The sequence below is a fragment of the Vidua macroura genome, chromosome 5 (assembly GCF_024509145.1).
Source record: "Vidua macroura isolate BioBank_ID:100142 chromosome 5, ASM2450914v1, whole genome shotgun sequence".
NCBI lineage: Eukaryota > Metazoa > Chordata > Aves > Passeriformes > Viduidae > Vidua > Vidua macroura.
Window position 1 is genome coordinate 50013511 of NC_071575.1, and position 13344 is coordinate 50026854.

At 40.0% G+C, this 13344-nt stretch overlaps 1 protein-coding gene across 9 annotated transcripts in view; it reads right to left on the reverse strand.

Moving 5' to 3' along the window:
• The window catches only part of ANKRD26 (ankyrin repeat domain containing 26), a 49532-nt gene that overhangs the window by 7037 nt on the left and 29151 nt on the right, over nucleotides 1-13344 (reverse strand). For 6 of the 9 annotated variants that reach the window (XR_008437220.1, XR_008437219.1, XM_053978153.1 and 3 more), the window contains 11 exons: nucleotides 12175-13128; nucleotides 10495-10647; nucleotides 9368-9543; nucleotides 9076-9169; nucleotides 7908-7982; nucleotides 6663-6797; nucleotides 5636-5748; nucleotides 4496-4637; nucleotides 3601-3882; nucleotides 2671-2906; nucleotides 1726-1972 (listed from right to left, as the gene is read on the reverse strand). Coding sequence is in view for 6 of the 9 variants with exons in the window: in XM_053978153.1 (XP_053834128.1) it covers nucleotides 1726-1972; nucleotides 2671-2906; nucleotides 3601-3882; nucleotides 4496-4637; nucleotides 5636-5748; nucleotides 6663-6797; nucleotides 7908-7982; nucleotides 9076-9169; nucleotides 9368-9543; nucleotides 10495-10647; nucleotides 12175-13128 (2607 nt within the window). In the remaining 3 variants the exon portion in view is untranslated. Of the gene's footprint in view, nucleotides 1-1725; nucleotides 1973-2670; nucleotides 2907-3600; nucleotides 3883-4495; nucleotides 4638-5635; nucleotides 5749-6652; nucleotides 6798-7907; nucleotides 7983-9075; nucleotides 9170-9344; nucleotides 9544-10494; nucleotides 10648-12174; nucleotides 13129-13344 lie in introns of those variants that run through there. The other 3 variants (XM_053978155.1, XR_008437221.1, XM_053978157.1) reach the window with 3 other exon arrangements.

Consider the following 13344-nt stretch of genomic DNA (forward strand, 5'->3'; position numbering starts at 1 on the left):
AATTGGCTCAAATGTTTTTCACATGTGGATTTGGAAGCATTTTTTAAAAAACATTGAAGAGGCCAACACAGCAGTTTGAACTATACATCTGTATTTATTAGCAGCTGTATAAAACAATGAGCCATAAAATAGCCTGGAGAAAAATTTAATTTCTGTAATTAAATTTCCCTACTTAGGGGAGGGCAGCAAACCTGTGAAGGTGTCTATCTTGATACTGACAAAACTTTGAAATTCTCAGAGAGTTCCAATGTCTTCTGGATAATGAAAATGGAAAGCACTACCTGAAAACTGCTGCTGCAATTGAGTTTTAAGAAGCACCAAGGACTTCCACTTTCTTTCCCTTCACTGTCTGTTTTCCTTTTCTTCTCCAAAAAGCCACAATTGTTAAGCTTTTCCTTTTAACCTAGGGCAGTTTTTTTTTTGCCTAGAAGAGGAATGGTTTCCTCTTTTGCCTTTTTTTTAATGTCTTGCTCCCATCTCTCTCTTCCCTCTCTTGTTCTATGCTCCCTATCCCTCCTGGTCTCCTCTTTATTTCCCTTTTGCAGTGGGTCCCCGAATTTTTCTTCCTTTCTAGTGCTTGTATGCAGAATAGCCCCTGCAGATGATAGCGTACTAATGTTCTCATGAGTTCTTCCAGTAATTCTGTCCACCTCTCTGCCCTCAAAAGAGAGGTTCATCTCTGTAACTGCCACAGCTACACCATTTCCTATGCTGCTTTGGCTCCATCTGCTCTCTTTGGCTTGTTTTTGTAAAACAGGTACTCTATGTAGACACATGGTCTAAATGGGTTCTTTCCAATGAGGGGGGACCATCAAACTGAGATGGACTTAAAAGTGAAGAAATACTTGTCACATTCCCTTGACAAAAGAATACAATGACTCAACAGAGAAGCTTGGCTGTGCCTCGATCCCATGTTAAGTGGGTCTCTCACTGATTACAACTATTGGTGTGGGGTTTTCACGGTATAATGTTCAGCCTTCTGTGAGGGATGTGCTATCACAGTGACTGCTAATTACAAGGCATACTTGGACCAGAGGTATTGCAGAGGTTGCAGCATTGCTGTAAAATCAGAAAGCTGTGAAGACTTGCCAAAGAGTAGGTAATTTTACCATTTTGTGAAATAACACATGGCAGGACCTACAGAACAAATGTCTCCTATGTGTAGTATGTGTTCTGCACTGAAGTGTAAGAGCAAAGTTATGCCATCCCGTTCATATAATCCTATTTTTGAAGCATCCTTTTGTTGGTATTAACATACTAACGCAAGTTCTGTGAAGAAACTGCTGGAGTGAAGAACAAGGAAGAAGAAAATAGTGTCTCAGATGTCTGATAGAATTTGTCACTCAACATAATGTTAGCCATTTTAAACAGGTTAGCCAAATCATACACTGAAATTTCATTATGAGCTTAGCTGGGAACTGCCTATGCCACAGTACTCCTTGTCACAGTTGCTCTTGTAAAAGAATATAACGACAAAGCTCACTGCTTTGACTTAAATATTTTATGGCCTTTTACCCCCTTGAAAATTTTTACAACCTTTATGACAAAAAATCTTCAGCCTTACAACATTCAGCTGTGCACTGTTCTGAGGATTAGCCATTCCTTTGGCCTATTAGACAATATGGCATAGAACAATAAATGGATTCTAACTTCAGGCTAAAAGGGAGAACCTAGCAAATGGCTACTCTTCAGCAGGAGTCAAGAATGGTATTTCAAAATGCTTACCTTGGCCACAAAGGCTGCAACCCTGTTTCTTGAGGATAATGTGTTCTCAGCTGGGGTGAGGAAGCTTCCTCCTAGACTGAGACTTCTGCTCAGTCCCAAATTGTTGCCAAGATGTCCCAGTGCAGTTGAATACAGAACTGGAGTTGCAGCCAGACCTCCACTGACAATGCTGCTTGTGATTAATGATTTGCTTTTATGGCGCTCCTGGAGGAGCTTAGCATTGGCTTCTTCAAGTCTCTCATTAGCTCTGAAACATTTAGAAACACACAAAAAGTTACCTTTGGTAGTAACACTTTCCCAAAGTTACTCTCCAGGTCCTTAACTATTATTTAACTTCTGAGATGAAGAACCTCCAACAACAACACATCATTTGACCTGAGCTTGTTTGGAGGGCCTGTGTCTAAGATGTCACACTAGGGGCAAGGAGCAGTGTCACCAACATTTAGGACTGCTCAGCATGAGGGCTTCAAAGCCATCTGTGAAAGCCATGTGTTCACATAGCTTCTTCTGGAAGGTACGTCACCTCTGAAACAACTCTGGGCTGGATCCCTCTTCCCAAGGAAAGCTCAAAGCTCAGAGCCACTGCTTAAACAGAAGCCAAAAAAAGATAATTTCTATTTTTTCTTCATAGAACAGAAATCTGTTCTCTGAGAGGCCTACCCTTATTCAAACAATAATGGACATGAAATTCATTTTTTTCTATTGTACAGAGAATGAGATTATAGAGACTGGCAAAAAAAGCTACCAGTTAAAACAATATCAACTTGAAAAGTCTCCTGTTATTGCCATGATCAGTTGTGTTCCTGCTGAAACACTAAAGAGAAATGAAGGCCTGCTAAACGTTTGTTTTCCCACACATGTCATCATAGAAGAGGAATTAACAAGAAATATGCATGAGGAAAAAGGAGTCTCTTATTACAAATCCAAAAAAAAGCATAGACTTACCTTTCCAGTTTCTTTGCTAGGCATCGTCTAGTTTTCACTTCTTCCAGATACAGCTCCTTGTACTTTTCCACTTCTGCCTGTACACATTCTTTTGGAAATGTACTCTCTTGTTGAGTATTTTTTATCTTGTCCAATTCACATTCAAGATCTCTAATTCTGTCTTTTAGCTGGTTTCTCAGAGAAGCATGATGACTTGCTCTGATGTGTTCTAGTCTGTCCTGGGAGGCTGCCTGTGCCTGAAGGAGACAGTGCACCTTCAACCACTGCAAAGAAAAAGAGAACTCTCCCCACCTGTCAATTGCATGTACTCAAGGTCATGGGCCCTCCTTGGCTTAGAGAGGCAGCTGTACCTCCTCAATACCAGCAGCAGTTAAGGCAGAACCCTGGAGCTACCACTAGGGTAAATAATTCTTTTCACTTAGGATGAAGCCCAAATCAGAACCACTATTCAAAGCTACTAGTGAAAGGGCATTATCTCTGTAGGACAGGTCATGGATTCCTCAAAGACCTTAGCAGAATGCCTCACCTGCTCCTGATCTCCACACCTACAACTGCAGTCACTTGTTTTCTGAGTGCTCTCCCCCATACAAGGACAAAACCAGACTTGTAGGTCTGGCCATGACAGCTGGAAGGTGCAAAACCACTTGAAGCATGAACAGTGAGAAGCAGACCAGCTGACAGAGACAGCCTCAAGCACTGCAAAATGGAAACCTACCTTGGGCAAGATTTTGATTCAGGGGCCTGCCAGCAAATTACACACTATAGGAGCACTCCTGCCCAACCATATACCCTTCTCCCACTGCCCTTAGGCACAGACACAAGTACAGCATTAACACACAGAATTGGGCACCCAAAGCCAAACACTAAAAAATGGTGACCACAACCAAAGTCTACGGAGTGCCTACAGAGACACATCAGAAAGTCACTCACTTGCAAAAACAGATTGACTTCTTGTAGTTTTTGTCTTATTTCTTGGCCTGCTCGTTCATCAACCTCTCTTTTATACTGTTCTATTTGGCTGTGATCCACCATGTTAGTCTCCAAGTGATGTTGGAGTTTTGCCACTTCTTCTTTCAGCTGGCATTTGCTCTTCTCCAGTTTTTCACAGGTCCCATGCAGGGTAGATAGCTCTTCTCGCAAATCCCGGTTTTGGGCTTCTAGCTGCATGCTTTTTTTAGACTCCATGTCCAGCTGCTGGGAAAGTTCAGCAACCTGTATGTAGGGAAAAAAAAAAGAAACAAAACAAAACAAAAACCCTCAGAGGCATCTAAAGGCACTAATTCTGTTAAAATTGCTAAAAAGGTCATCCATGAAGACTGTATTTATCATCTGCATACTCAGCTCTGATCCTCACCCATGGACATGACGTCCTGGTAGGACAGCAGAACTGCCCATCCCTCAGGCCCAGCCTGAGGATCTGCACTCTTGGCTGACTGGGCCTGCTGTCACCAGACCTGTTCTGTTCTTCTTGGTGAGTGCCTGTGGGATGGCTCCTTGGCCCATAAGGTCATAGACCCGGCCAGCCTTGCGGCCACTCTTGGCTTGCCCTTCCTCTGCCTTACAGTCTGCCCTTCTGGTGCCATTGCAGATGCTGCTTTGCACTTAAGGACTGCATCTTTATCCATAAGGACAACTACATCAGGTATTAGTTATAGTCACCTGCTTCTCTAACAGTAGAAAAACCATTGACAGAGACCAATCAAATCTAAAATACAGCCAAGGAAAGCAAATCATCAACATGACAAGAAATATAGGCAAGGCTTCACACAGGTTTGAAAAGTAGTAACACCACAACCAAACAAACCCCAAATTAAGCAGAGCTCACCTTTGTTCTCAATCTATCAACTTCACTGACCATTTCAGAATATCTGCTCTTCATTTCTCCCTTCAAATTAAGCTGTGACTCCATTTCTCTCTCCTCATACACCTTTATTTTCTTTGTAGCTCTACTGAGAAGTCTCTTCAACCTAAATAGCAAATCAGTTCGGAAAACAATGAAACACAGGAATAAGCAACCTTTTCCATATGCTCTCCAGTAAGGTGTACAGTCATAGCTTTCTTCATCTTCAACATACTTGAATGTACCAGGAATTGCTGATAAAAAACCTGCTGTTCCTGTGCTATCACTTTCTTGGGGTCGGGATTGAAGGCACTTGAGACAGTATTTCATGTTTGGACTCAGGTGTTTATTACCTCTTATCTATGTTACAGTCTCACTATCGTGAGTTTGGCAGCTTTTTCATTAGCACAGCACAAAATGGCTAACTATCTCTTGTTACAAGGTCTTTTTAAGACTAAACTATCCAACTAAGAAATGACACCTAGATTATTTTCCCTTTCAACCTAATAATGGATCCCTCAAAGTCCGCAATGTGGACTTTTCTGTCCAATCACAAAACATCACCCAAACCCATGAAGAAAAAGGAAGAAGAAGGTAAAGAACAACAACCTGCCTCTGCCCTAAAACCTCCATCTTGCTTCATATTTATTTCTATATTCTAAAATCCCAAACTCTAAGTTTTCCACCCTGTGATATTACACACTTATAACCAACTCCACACCTGTAATCCCAGTGCTATTAATCAATTTTAAAAGCCTGTTCCATGACCTCAGGTCAAATGCAGTGTTCTCCTGTGGGTCTGTGCCTTTAAGCACAGAAAGTTTAAAATTCTCAGCATCCAGGATTCCAACACTGTGCCACAAATCACCTGGCACATCCAAATTTCAGCTGAAAAGACAAACTGAAGACTTCCTTCCCCACCCCTGGAGAACTGCAGGGCATCCTGGACTGGCAATTCCTCTTTCAGATATAAGTAAGTATAGGCTCATGCACAGATGTACCTTGCAGGAACTAACACAAGACTTTAGTTTGCTTGCAGAGTATGTTTATCTATTCTTATATTACAGTTCAATAAAACTGGACTTCTCTTCAGGGATATCTCTTCACCATATCAAAAAGTGATACCTCTTAAAGTCTTTCTGCAATTCTAAGTTTCGTCTCATTTCTTGGTCCAGACGGAGTTCAACTGGGCGTTTTAACTCTATCAGTTTCTTCACTTTCTTTCTTTCACTCTCACACTTTCAAAACAGAAAAGACACATGACACACACAACAAATAAGAACAATAGCTATGTGCGATACGTGTCTGTAGTGTTCTCCATGGAGAAGCTGCAGTCCATCTCCATCTTTTAGCCAAGTTACACATTAGGTTTCACAGCAAACTGGGCTAATACTGAAGAACAAAAATAGATGCCTTCACTGAAACAAAGGTGGAAAAGATGCTGGACTACTTTCAGAAGTTCTCAACTCATAGTAAGGATTATTTAGGTATGCTTATCACGGAATAATACAAATTAATCTAAAGCTTTTACAGGATTTTTACTTAGCAGGCAGAGGAATTTAATGTTTGGGATTTTTTTCAATATACTATTCCCTTCCACATCTTCTTTGTGGCTACTTATGTGCTAGTTGCTTTATAATTCCTTTATTCCTCTACAGATGAAGAGGGAAAGACTGCTCCTTTGCAACTGTCAGTCATTTCTTGCTTCCCAAGCACTAGTTAATTTCCCCAGAATTCCTTCACTATGTTTTTCTGCAAGGCTTTTAAACATCACTACACTGAAAACATGCTGCTGCTCCTCCCTGCACTGCACTGGAAAAGTGAAATACTTCAACCCTGCCTGGAAAACAAGGGGTCAGAAGATGGCCAGAAGGAATCCAAAAAAGAACTGGGGAACTGCAGCCCTGCTTGATGTGCTTAACTGATGTAAACCATACTGGGAACTCTTTCAAAGAGAATCACTCCAGAACTTACACAAGATATCCAGATAGCTTTCCTTTGCTTCCTGGATGATCCACAAATCACAACTTATCCAGAGCCTGAATGGCAGGGGTAATAAAAACATGCTCTTTATCTAAGAACTTGACCAAAAGGTTAATGGGGTTCTCTCAAATACTGGCTTAGGTCTCTGAAGAATTTTACCTGGATTTACCTGTTCAAAGAGATCTGCCTTTTCCCTGTCAAGTTGAGCAACACGCTCTTCAAGGTTAGATCTTGATTTAAACTGCTCTTCCCATATGCTCTTCAAGTCCTTTGATGTCAGAGCCAGCACATTCTGCTTTTGCGCCTGTAAAAGCAACAATGGCAGAAGAAGAAACTAAGGTGACCGTAAAGAAAACACTGCAACTGAAAGCTGCAACTTAAATGGAAACTCTTCTCTCCCCATCCAATGTCTATGGTAAATGTTAATGTGGAATGTAAAACACAGCTTTAACCAAGAAGAGAAATGGAAGATGGTAAAAAGAATGAATTCTATAGGGGTGGTTAGATGAGGTTGAACTCTGGGGAAAAACATACACACAAAATTACCCTGTAGCTTTCTTCCAAAGGTTCTCCAGAGCTCATTACATACTTTCTAATGTATTCATTTCTAGTGCCCACCACAGAATATACCCTACCCTCATAGCTTCTGTGACAGCTGTATATCTCCTGCGAGCAAGAAAATGTTTTGAAATTGACAAAGATTTGCCTAACAGATGTATTTGAGTTGAACATAACTTGTTGATTCAGTTCAAGTATAAAGATTGGAAGATGACTAGATGCTTTTAGTGGCATTTTTTAAGGAAAAAAGAAAATTACAAAATCAAAAAAGGAAAAAACAAGAGATGTTTACTAGCTACAGAAAGTGACAAAACACTTCACACAAACTCTCAGATAAAAAAACAATCCTTAGGGTGTATGACTTTCTCAAGTCCTCACAGAGGCAGTAAAACACTGGGTCTCATGACAAAAACTGACATGGCCTCAACCTCTGACAAAATTACAAAGAAAATATGGATCTGTCAAGTCTGCTCTCCTCTCTCAGCTTTCAACCACAGATCTCCATGCTGCCCACAACATCCACTCTATCAGTCATCTGCTATGGCTTAACCCTGGTAAGGCAGCTAAGCATTTCACAGCCACTTGCTCACTCCCTGAAGGTGGGATAGGGAAGAGTATTCATCAGATGAATCACATTACTGAACACAACTATCTTGCACACCACAACACATACAAAACACAGCAGTAGGAAAACAAGGAAATTTACAGCCTTCTCCCTTGAGGGTGCCTTGCCCTAAAACCAGAAGGGTATTTAACAGGCTGTGTGCTTACAGAGCCCACATGATCTTTTCATCAATTACCTATACACAAAAAAATTCAAGACTAAAACAGTTGTTCACAGAAGCCTGTCACATACCTGCTTCTGGTGATCCTCTGCAGCTGCCTGTGCTGTCTGTAAGCTCATTATCAAGTCTTCCAAGCGGTTATGGACCTACAGAAGTATTACAAGATGCAAGAACACACAGTATCACTTTCTAGATTGAAGTTACACCTCACTGACAAAAGTATTACACAAAACCTCTTCATCTCTATTCCTACACTATTTACACCCAGCAACAATGATCAAAATGGCCTTAGTTTGATGCCACTGCAAAACTGTTAGCAATCATCACCTCTGCCATTTGATGCAGAGAGAGAGAGAAAAGACCACGTGGGATATAAAGAATGTTCAGTGAAAATAGGCAGAAGTAGCTTTTCTCATCCCCAGTACACTTGAAAATCATGCCCTATTAATCAAAGCAGAAGGATTTGTGACTGCCCTCCCACTTCTCTTGACAGTATCAGTACATCACAAAGTTTGAATATCATATATAGTGATTTTCAAAATACCTTCAGCTATAATTGACAACTACAGTTGTAACAAGCTCAATGGCTACAATACAAAAAACAACAACAACAACAAATATCTCTTCATTCAGGCCACAGGTGTTAGCACCTTATCTGAGCTAAAATTAAGCACTGTGTAAAAGCTGTGGTAAATTCAAAGGCTCACACAGAGTTTTGCAGATACCACAAGCAGTTCTCTTCACTGTTTCACAAGAACAGTCATACAGCAAGTAGCCAAAGAAAAAGCAATTCTGCACAGCAAAAGCTCTGGAACATGTAATTCTTGTTTCAGTCTGATGATGTCAGCCAGGTCTCTGGCATAAAGGGATTGGTATCAATATACCCTGTAGAATTTCCACCAGTTAACTTGATGAATACCTTAAATGGAACACACTGCAGTCCCCAAAGCAGGATCTGATGTTATGAAAGGTCTAAAGCAAACAATAGTTACACCGGTGTACTGCTGTCAAATCCTTACCTTTTAGAGTGTTATGTTTGACTTGCTCTAGCATGGGAAAATTTTCAAAACTGGATGGCTGGAAAGTAGAGCAGGCTGCTTTCTGAGCAGCCTCTATTCAGATAAATGCAGGCACTGAGCTTCCCTTGGCTCTCCAGGAAAACCTCACCATAAAATTTCCCCACAGAAATAGGTAACTAGGCTCAGGAGTCACTGAAAGTGAAATTTATGAGTAGCTTACTGAGGCAGAGGCTTGCAGGTCTCTCTGCAGGGCTTCAATCCTGTTGCTTTGTTGCTGGACAGTGGCTTCCAATTTGGTGTTTTCAATTTCAAGGCTTAAAAAGAAATACAGGTCTTATTATAAAGATCTGCCAGAGCACCAATTCCAAAAGAACAGTGCAAAATAATAAAAAACAAGAACGTCCTTCAAAATCTTAATAATTTGCTATGATGCAACAAGGCTACCTATCTATGCTGTGGTTTCCAGCCAATCCTGCAAATGACAGATACCTCGCCCCACTGTGTTCTCTTACTGTTGCACGTGTTCTTCCAGTTGTTTTATAGTAGTGTTAGTCTCAGAAGATGCCAACAGCTGGTCCTGCAGTTTCTGGGCAGAAGCTGTTGCTTCTCTTTCCTTACCATCCAAGGCAATCTTCAAGTCACGAACACAATGCTCAGACTGAAGATAGTTTTCTTCCACCTCCCGTAACTGTAAACTCACAGAAAGAATCCACAGTGTTCAGGTGAGCTTTTATACAGGGCAGTCAGCTACTGCCAAAGGATTCACATGCTGCAGATATCTGCCCATACCCACTGCCCAAAGAATCGTAGTCATCTTAAGTACTTCCAAAGCTTCTACTAGCAAATGAACACAAGCAGTGTTACTTCCTAATCTTCCACAGCAGCCTCTCCCATTCCTCCATGTGTTTCCTAGAGAATGGTTCTAAGCACCGACACTGCTACTCTGACCCTTTTGGTGACTTAGGATGCTCTTTATATTCAATTGTTTGCTCCTCTGTGAAAACATGAATTAGGAAGTTTATCTGTCTGCAGTAACTTCACAAGTCCCTCATAAGGATTAGATTTTAAATTATTTTCCTTTTAGAACCCCAAGGCCACTATACATTCATACCTTGGAAAAACACTGTGAAAGGTAGTCCCTAACTCAGAAATAGCTTATACTTCCCTCGCAGGAAAGCCACTTAAGGATGTTAAATTATAGAAGGGCCAAAGGGGAAAAATGCAGAATAAATTACAAAAGCATTCAGAATTTGATGTGCTACCTGGTGACAGGGCAGGGTGGGGGGAGTGGGGGCAGGGGGAAAGCAGGAGCATAAAAATGTCCAAACACAGCAGTCCAATACTTCTACTATTCTTAAGAACTCAGACAATCTGCTTGGCTAAACCAAAGGTAACAAGGCATAAACACAGACACTAATTTATTGTGAAAAGTATCTTCACAAATAAAAAATTTTGTCCAAGTTAGGGCATAATGTCTGCATGTCAAAGACATGGGCACCAAGTTTATAAAGCAATGCAATTGATTCACACATCATTAAATCTATCCTGTTTAATTTTTCCTGGGGCTTTAGGACAACATCCAATCCTACTTTTAACAGCCACCCTAAGATTTATTGCTATAACTACAGACATTATGTACCTTGGTTTTAGCCTTTTCCAATTCCTTTTGCAAGCGCAGCTTGTCTTCCTCCAGGTCACTGCGGTAGCGTGTAGTGACTTCAAGTGAAGCTTCTGACATAGATTGCTTTTTAAGAGTATCAGCAAGCTCCTGCTGCAGCTGTCTGATCGTGCCCTAATGAAGCAATCAAATGAGCATGAATAAAGTTGTAAGAACATGAAAAATACCTTTGACTTATTTGATTATAGAGTTAGACTTTGGATTGGATTGAACTCAAGTGAAATTGTCTGTCACCAGCAGGCATGTGCACAATCACCTCTCCATCTTTTTCAGCTGAGCACCCCCAAACTGTCAGCAGCAATTCATGAGGATTTCTGTTTCCATACATAAAAAAGATCCAGATATTGTTCTTCTTGAAAGCATGCATAAGCACACACTGCAATCATGGGAATTTTACTAACATAATCCAAGGAAATCTGTTGTGATGCAAGAGCCATAATCTGACTGCAGATACTATTTTGTTGACCAAAGGCAGGACTTGGTACCACATCATTCTCTGTTCTATTCCTACAATTTATAAATATAATTAAATTAATACCTGTATCTAAAAGCTCTCTTTAGATATACTCTAAGAATATGTTGAATCACATTCTCTTACAGCTGTCTTAATAAGTATGTTTTAGAATAACAACTGTCTTTATATTGACATATCAGGTTTACTAAAATCTGGATAGTTCATACCGTTATATAGATGTAGCATTTTCAGAGGGAACCTATTGTTTTGGTAGGAAGAATACACAGCAATTCACAGATTAAAATGACTGACAGTATTGCTGGAATTCTCTCCCCACACACACCTCACAGTAACTGATAAATGAAGAATAAAGCAGTTATCTCACACATATCTATATTTATCTCACTCAAAGATTCCGGACTTGTAATTCCGGAAGTGTAATTTTAAATCACTGTTCAAATCATTAAAGGTGACAAATCATACACCAGTGTGTCTAAATACTGACTTTTATTAGTTCCTATTTTCTAGAAAGTAAGGGAGATTAAACAGGGTAAGGCAATTTTAAAGTCATTACTCTACCTGAAAATGGCCAGAACATTATCATTACAGAATACCTACCTAGTCCTAGGAACACAGGTAATGATGCATTCTCTAGGTAGACCCCTTAGAGCCCCCAGAATATTCATAAATTAATACCTGGACACTAAAATACTCTTCAATTTTGATAGCAACTTAGGGAAAGGCAATGTTTTTCCTCTACAGGAACTTAATATAAGTCCATCTCACACAATTCACTCATCTGCATCTTCATTTCTCAACTATTACATATTGGATCATTCTTCCTTTTACATCACCCTTACTTATGTCATCAGTGCAATACTTTAAAAAATCATTAAATACCTTAACCAATTCTATAGGGCAAAAAATGGACTAAGAGATGAAAGGAGTTCTGGAGAAGAATCACCTTTCTTAATCAAAGCAGACTTAGATACCTTTTTTCACTGCTCAGATCTGAGCAGTAACAACCCATTTACCAAACCTTCCACAGTTTTAAGAGAAACACAACAAAGCAGAACAGATCATCATTATCTGGTCCCATGCATATGGCTTACATCTGATATACTTTAGAAACACAAAATAATTTCAAGAACTGGAAAACTCTAAATTGCTGTAAGTCTGTATTTTACCTCTCTCTCTATTTTGTCAGTCTCATATTTGAAGACTTGTTCTCTTAAATCAATACACCTGGCATTTAATTCCTTGTTTCTCTCTTCCACTAGGTAAACTTGCTTTTCAGTATCAGCTCTGAGTTTGTTGAAAATATCATTAAACCGATCTTGCACATCATTAACTACTTTTTCTTTGATGATCCCCTTGTTCTGCAGATCTTCCATTTGCTGACGGAGCAAAAGGTTTTCACTTTGGAGCTGGGCCAATCGCTCCTGCATGGATTCCTGCTTTATTATAAGTTTGTTTACTTGGTCTTTCTCAAGCTGTCGAGCATGATCATATTCCTTTGCTTGACACTGGGTTTGACTTAATTCTTTTTGTGTCATTTCTAAAAGCAATGTTTTCTCTCTGAGCGTTTGCCTTAACTGGTGAAGCTCATTTTCTAGACTATTAGCCTTGCTTTCAGCATTACTCAGCTGCTGAGACAAGCTCTTGTTGGCTTCTCGTACATCTGAGAGGTCATGATGGAGCTTGTCTTGCAAGCGAAGCCATTCATCACGTTCTCTCTGAAACGTTCGTTCGACATCGCTTCTTGATGACTGGTGACGTTCAAGTTCTTGAACAGTAGTGTTCAGGCGGGAACGAAATGATTCCATTTCTGTCTCTAGTCTGTCTTTGCTTTCTTTTGTCTGCTCAAGTTTGGAAGTTAGCATTGTGGATTCTGTCTTTAGTAAGTTCAGTTGTCCATTGTACTGAAAAACTGTCTGTGTTAAGGCTTCTTCATTCAGCTTAAGTTCTTTTTGGAGATCTTCATTTTTTTCTTTCAAGGTCTCAATTTCCTCTAAATATTTTCCTTCTTCCTCTTGGTGCCTAAGTCTTATTTGATCAAGTTCTAGTCTTAGCACGGCAATCTCATCTTGCAGTAACTGATTTTTGTACAACAGATCCTTTTCTCTCTCACTGTCGGATTCCTGAATGACAGGGAACATGAATAAATATCCAGGTAGGAAATAAATCTACAAAACCACTTCAGCATTAAGCTGCATTTTAGTATTTCTAACACTGCAACATGACTTCAAAGATGAGAGTGAAATTTCAGATAAGAAATAAGCTACTCTATGAACCAGTGTGTATGTCCAGTACAGGTATAGAATGAAAGCATAACATATCCATAAATAAACAAGCCA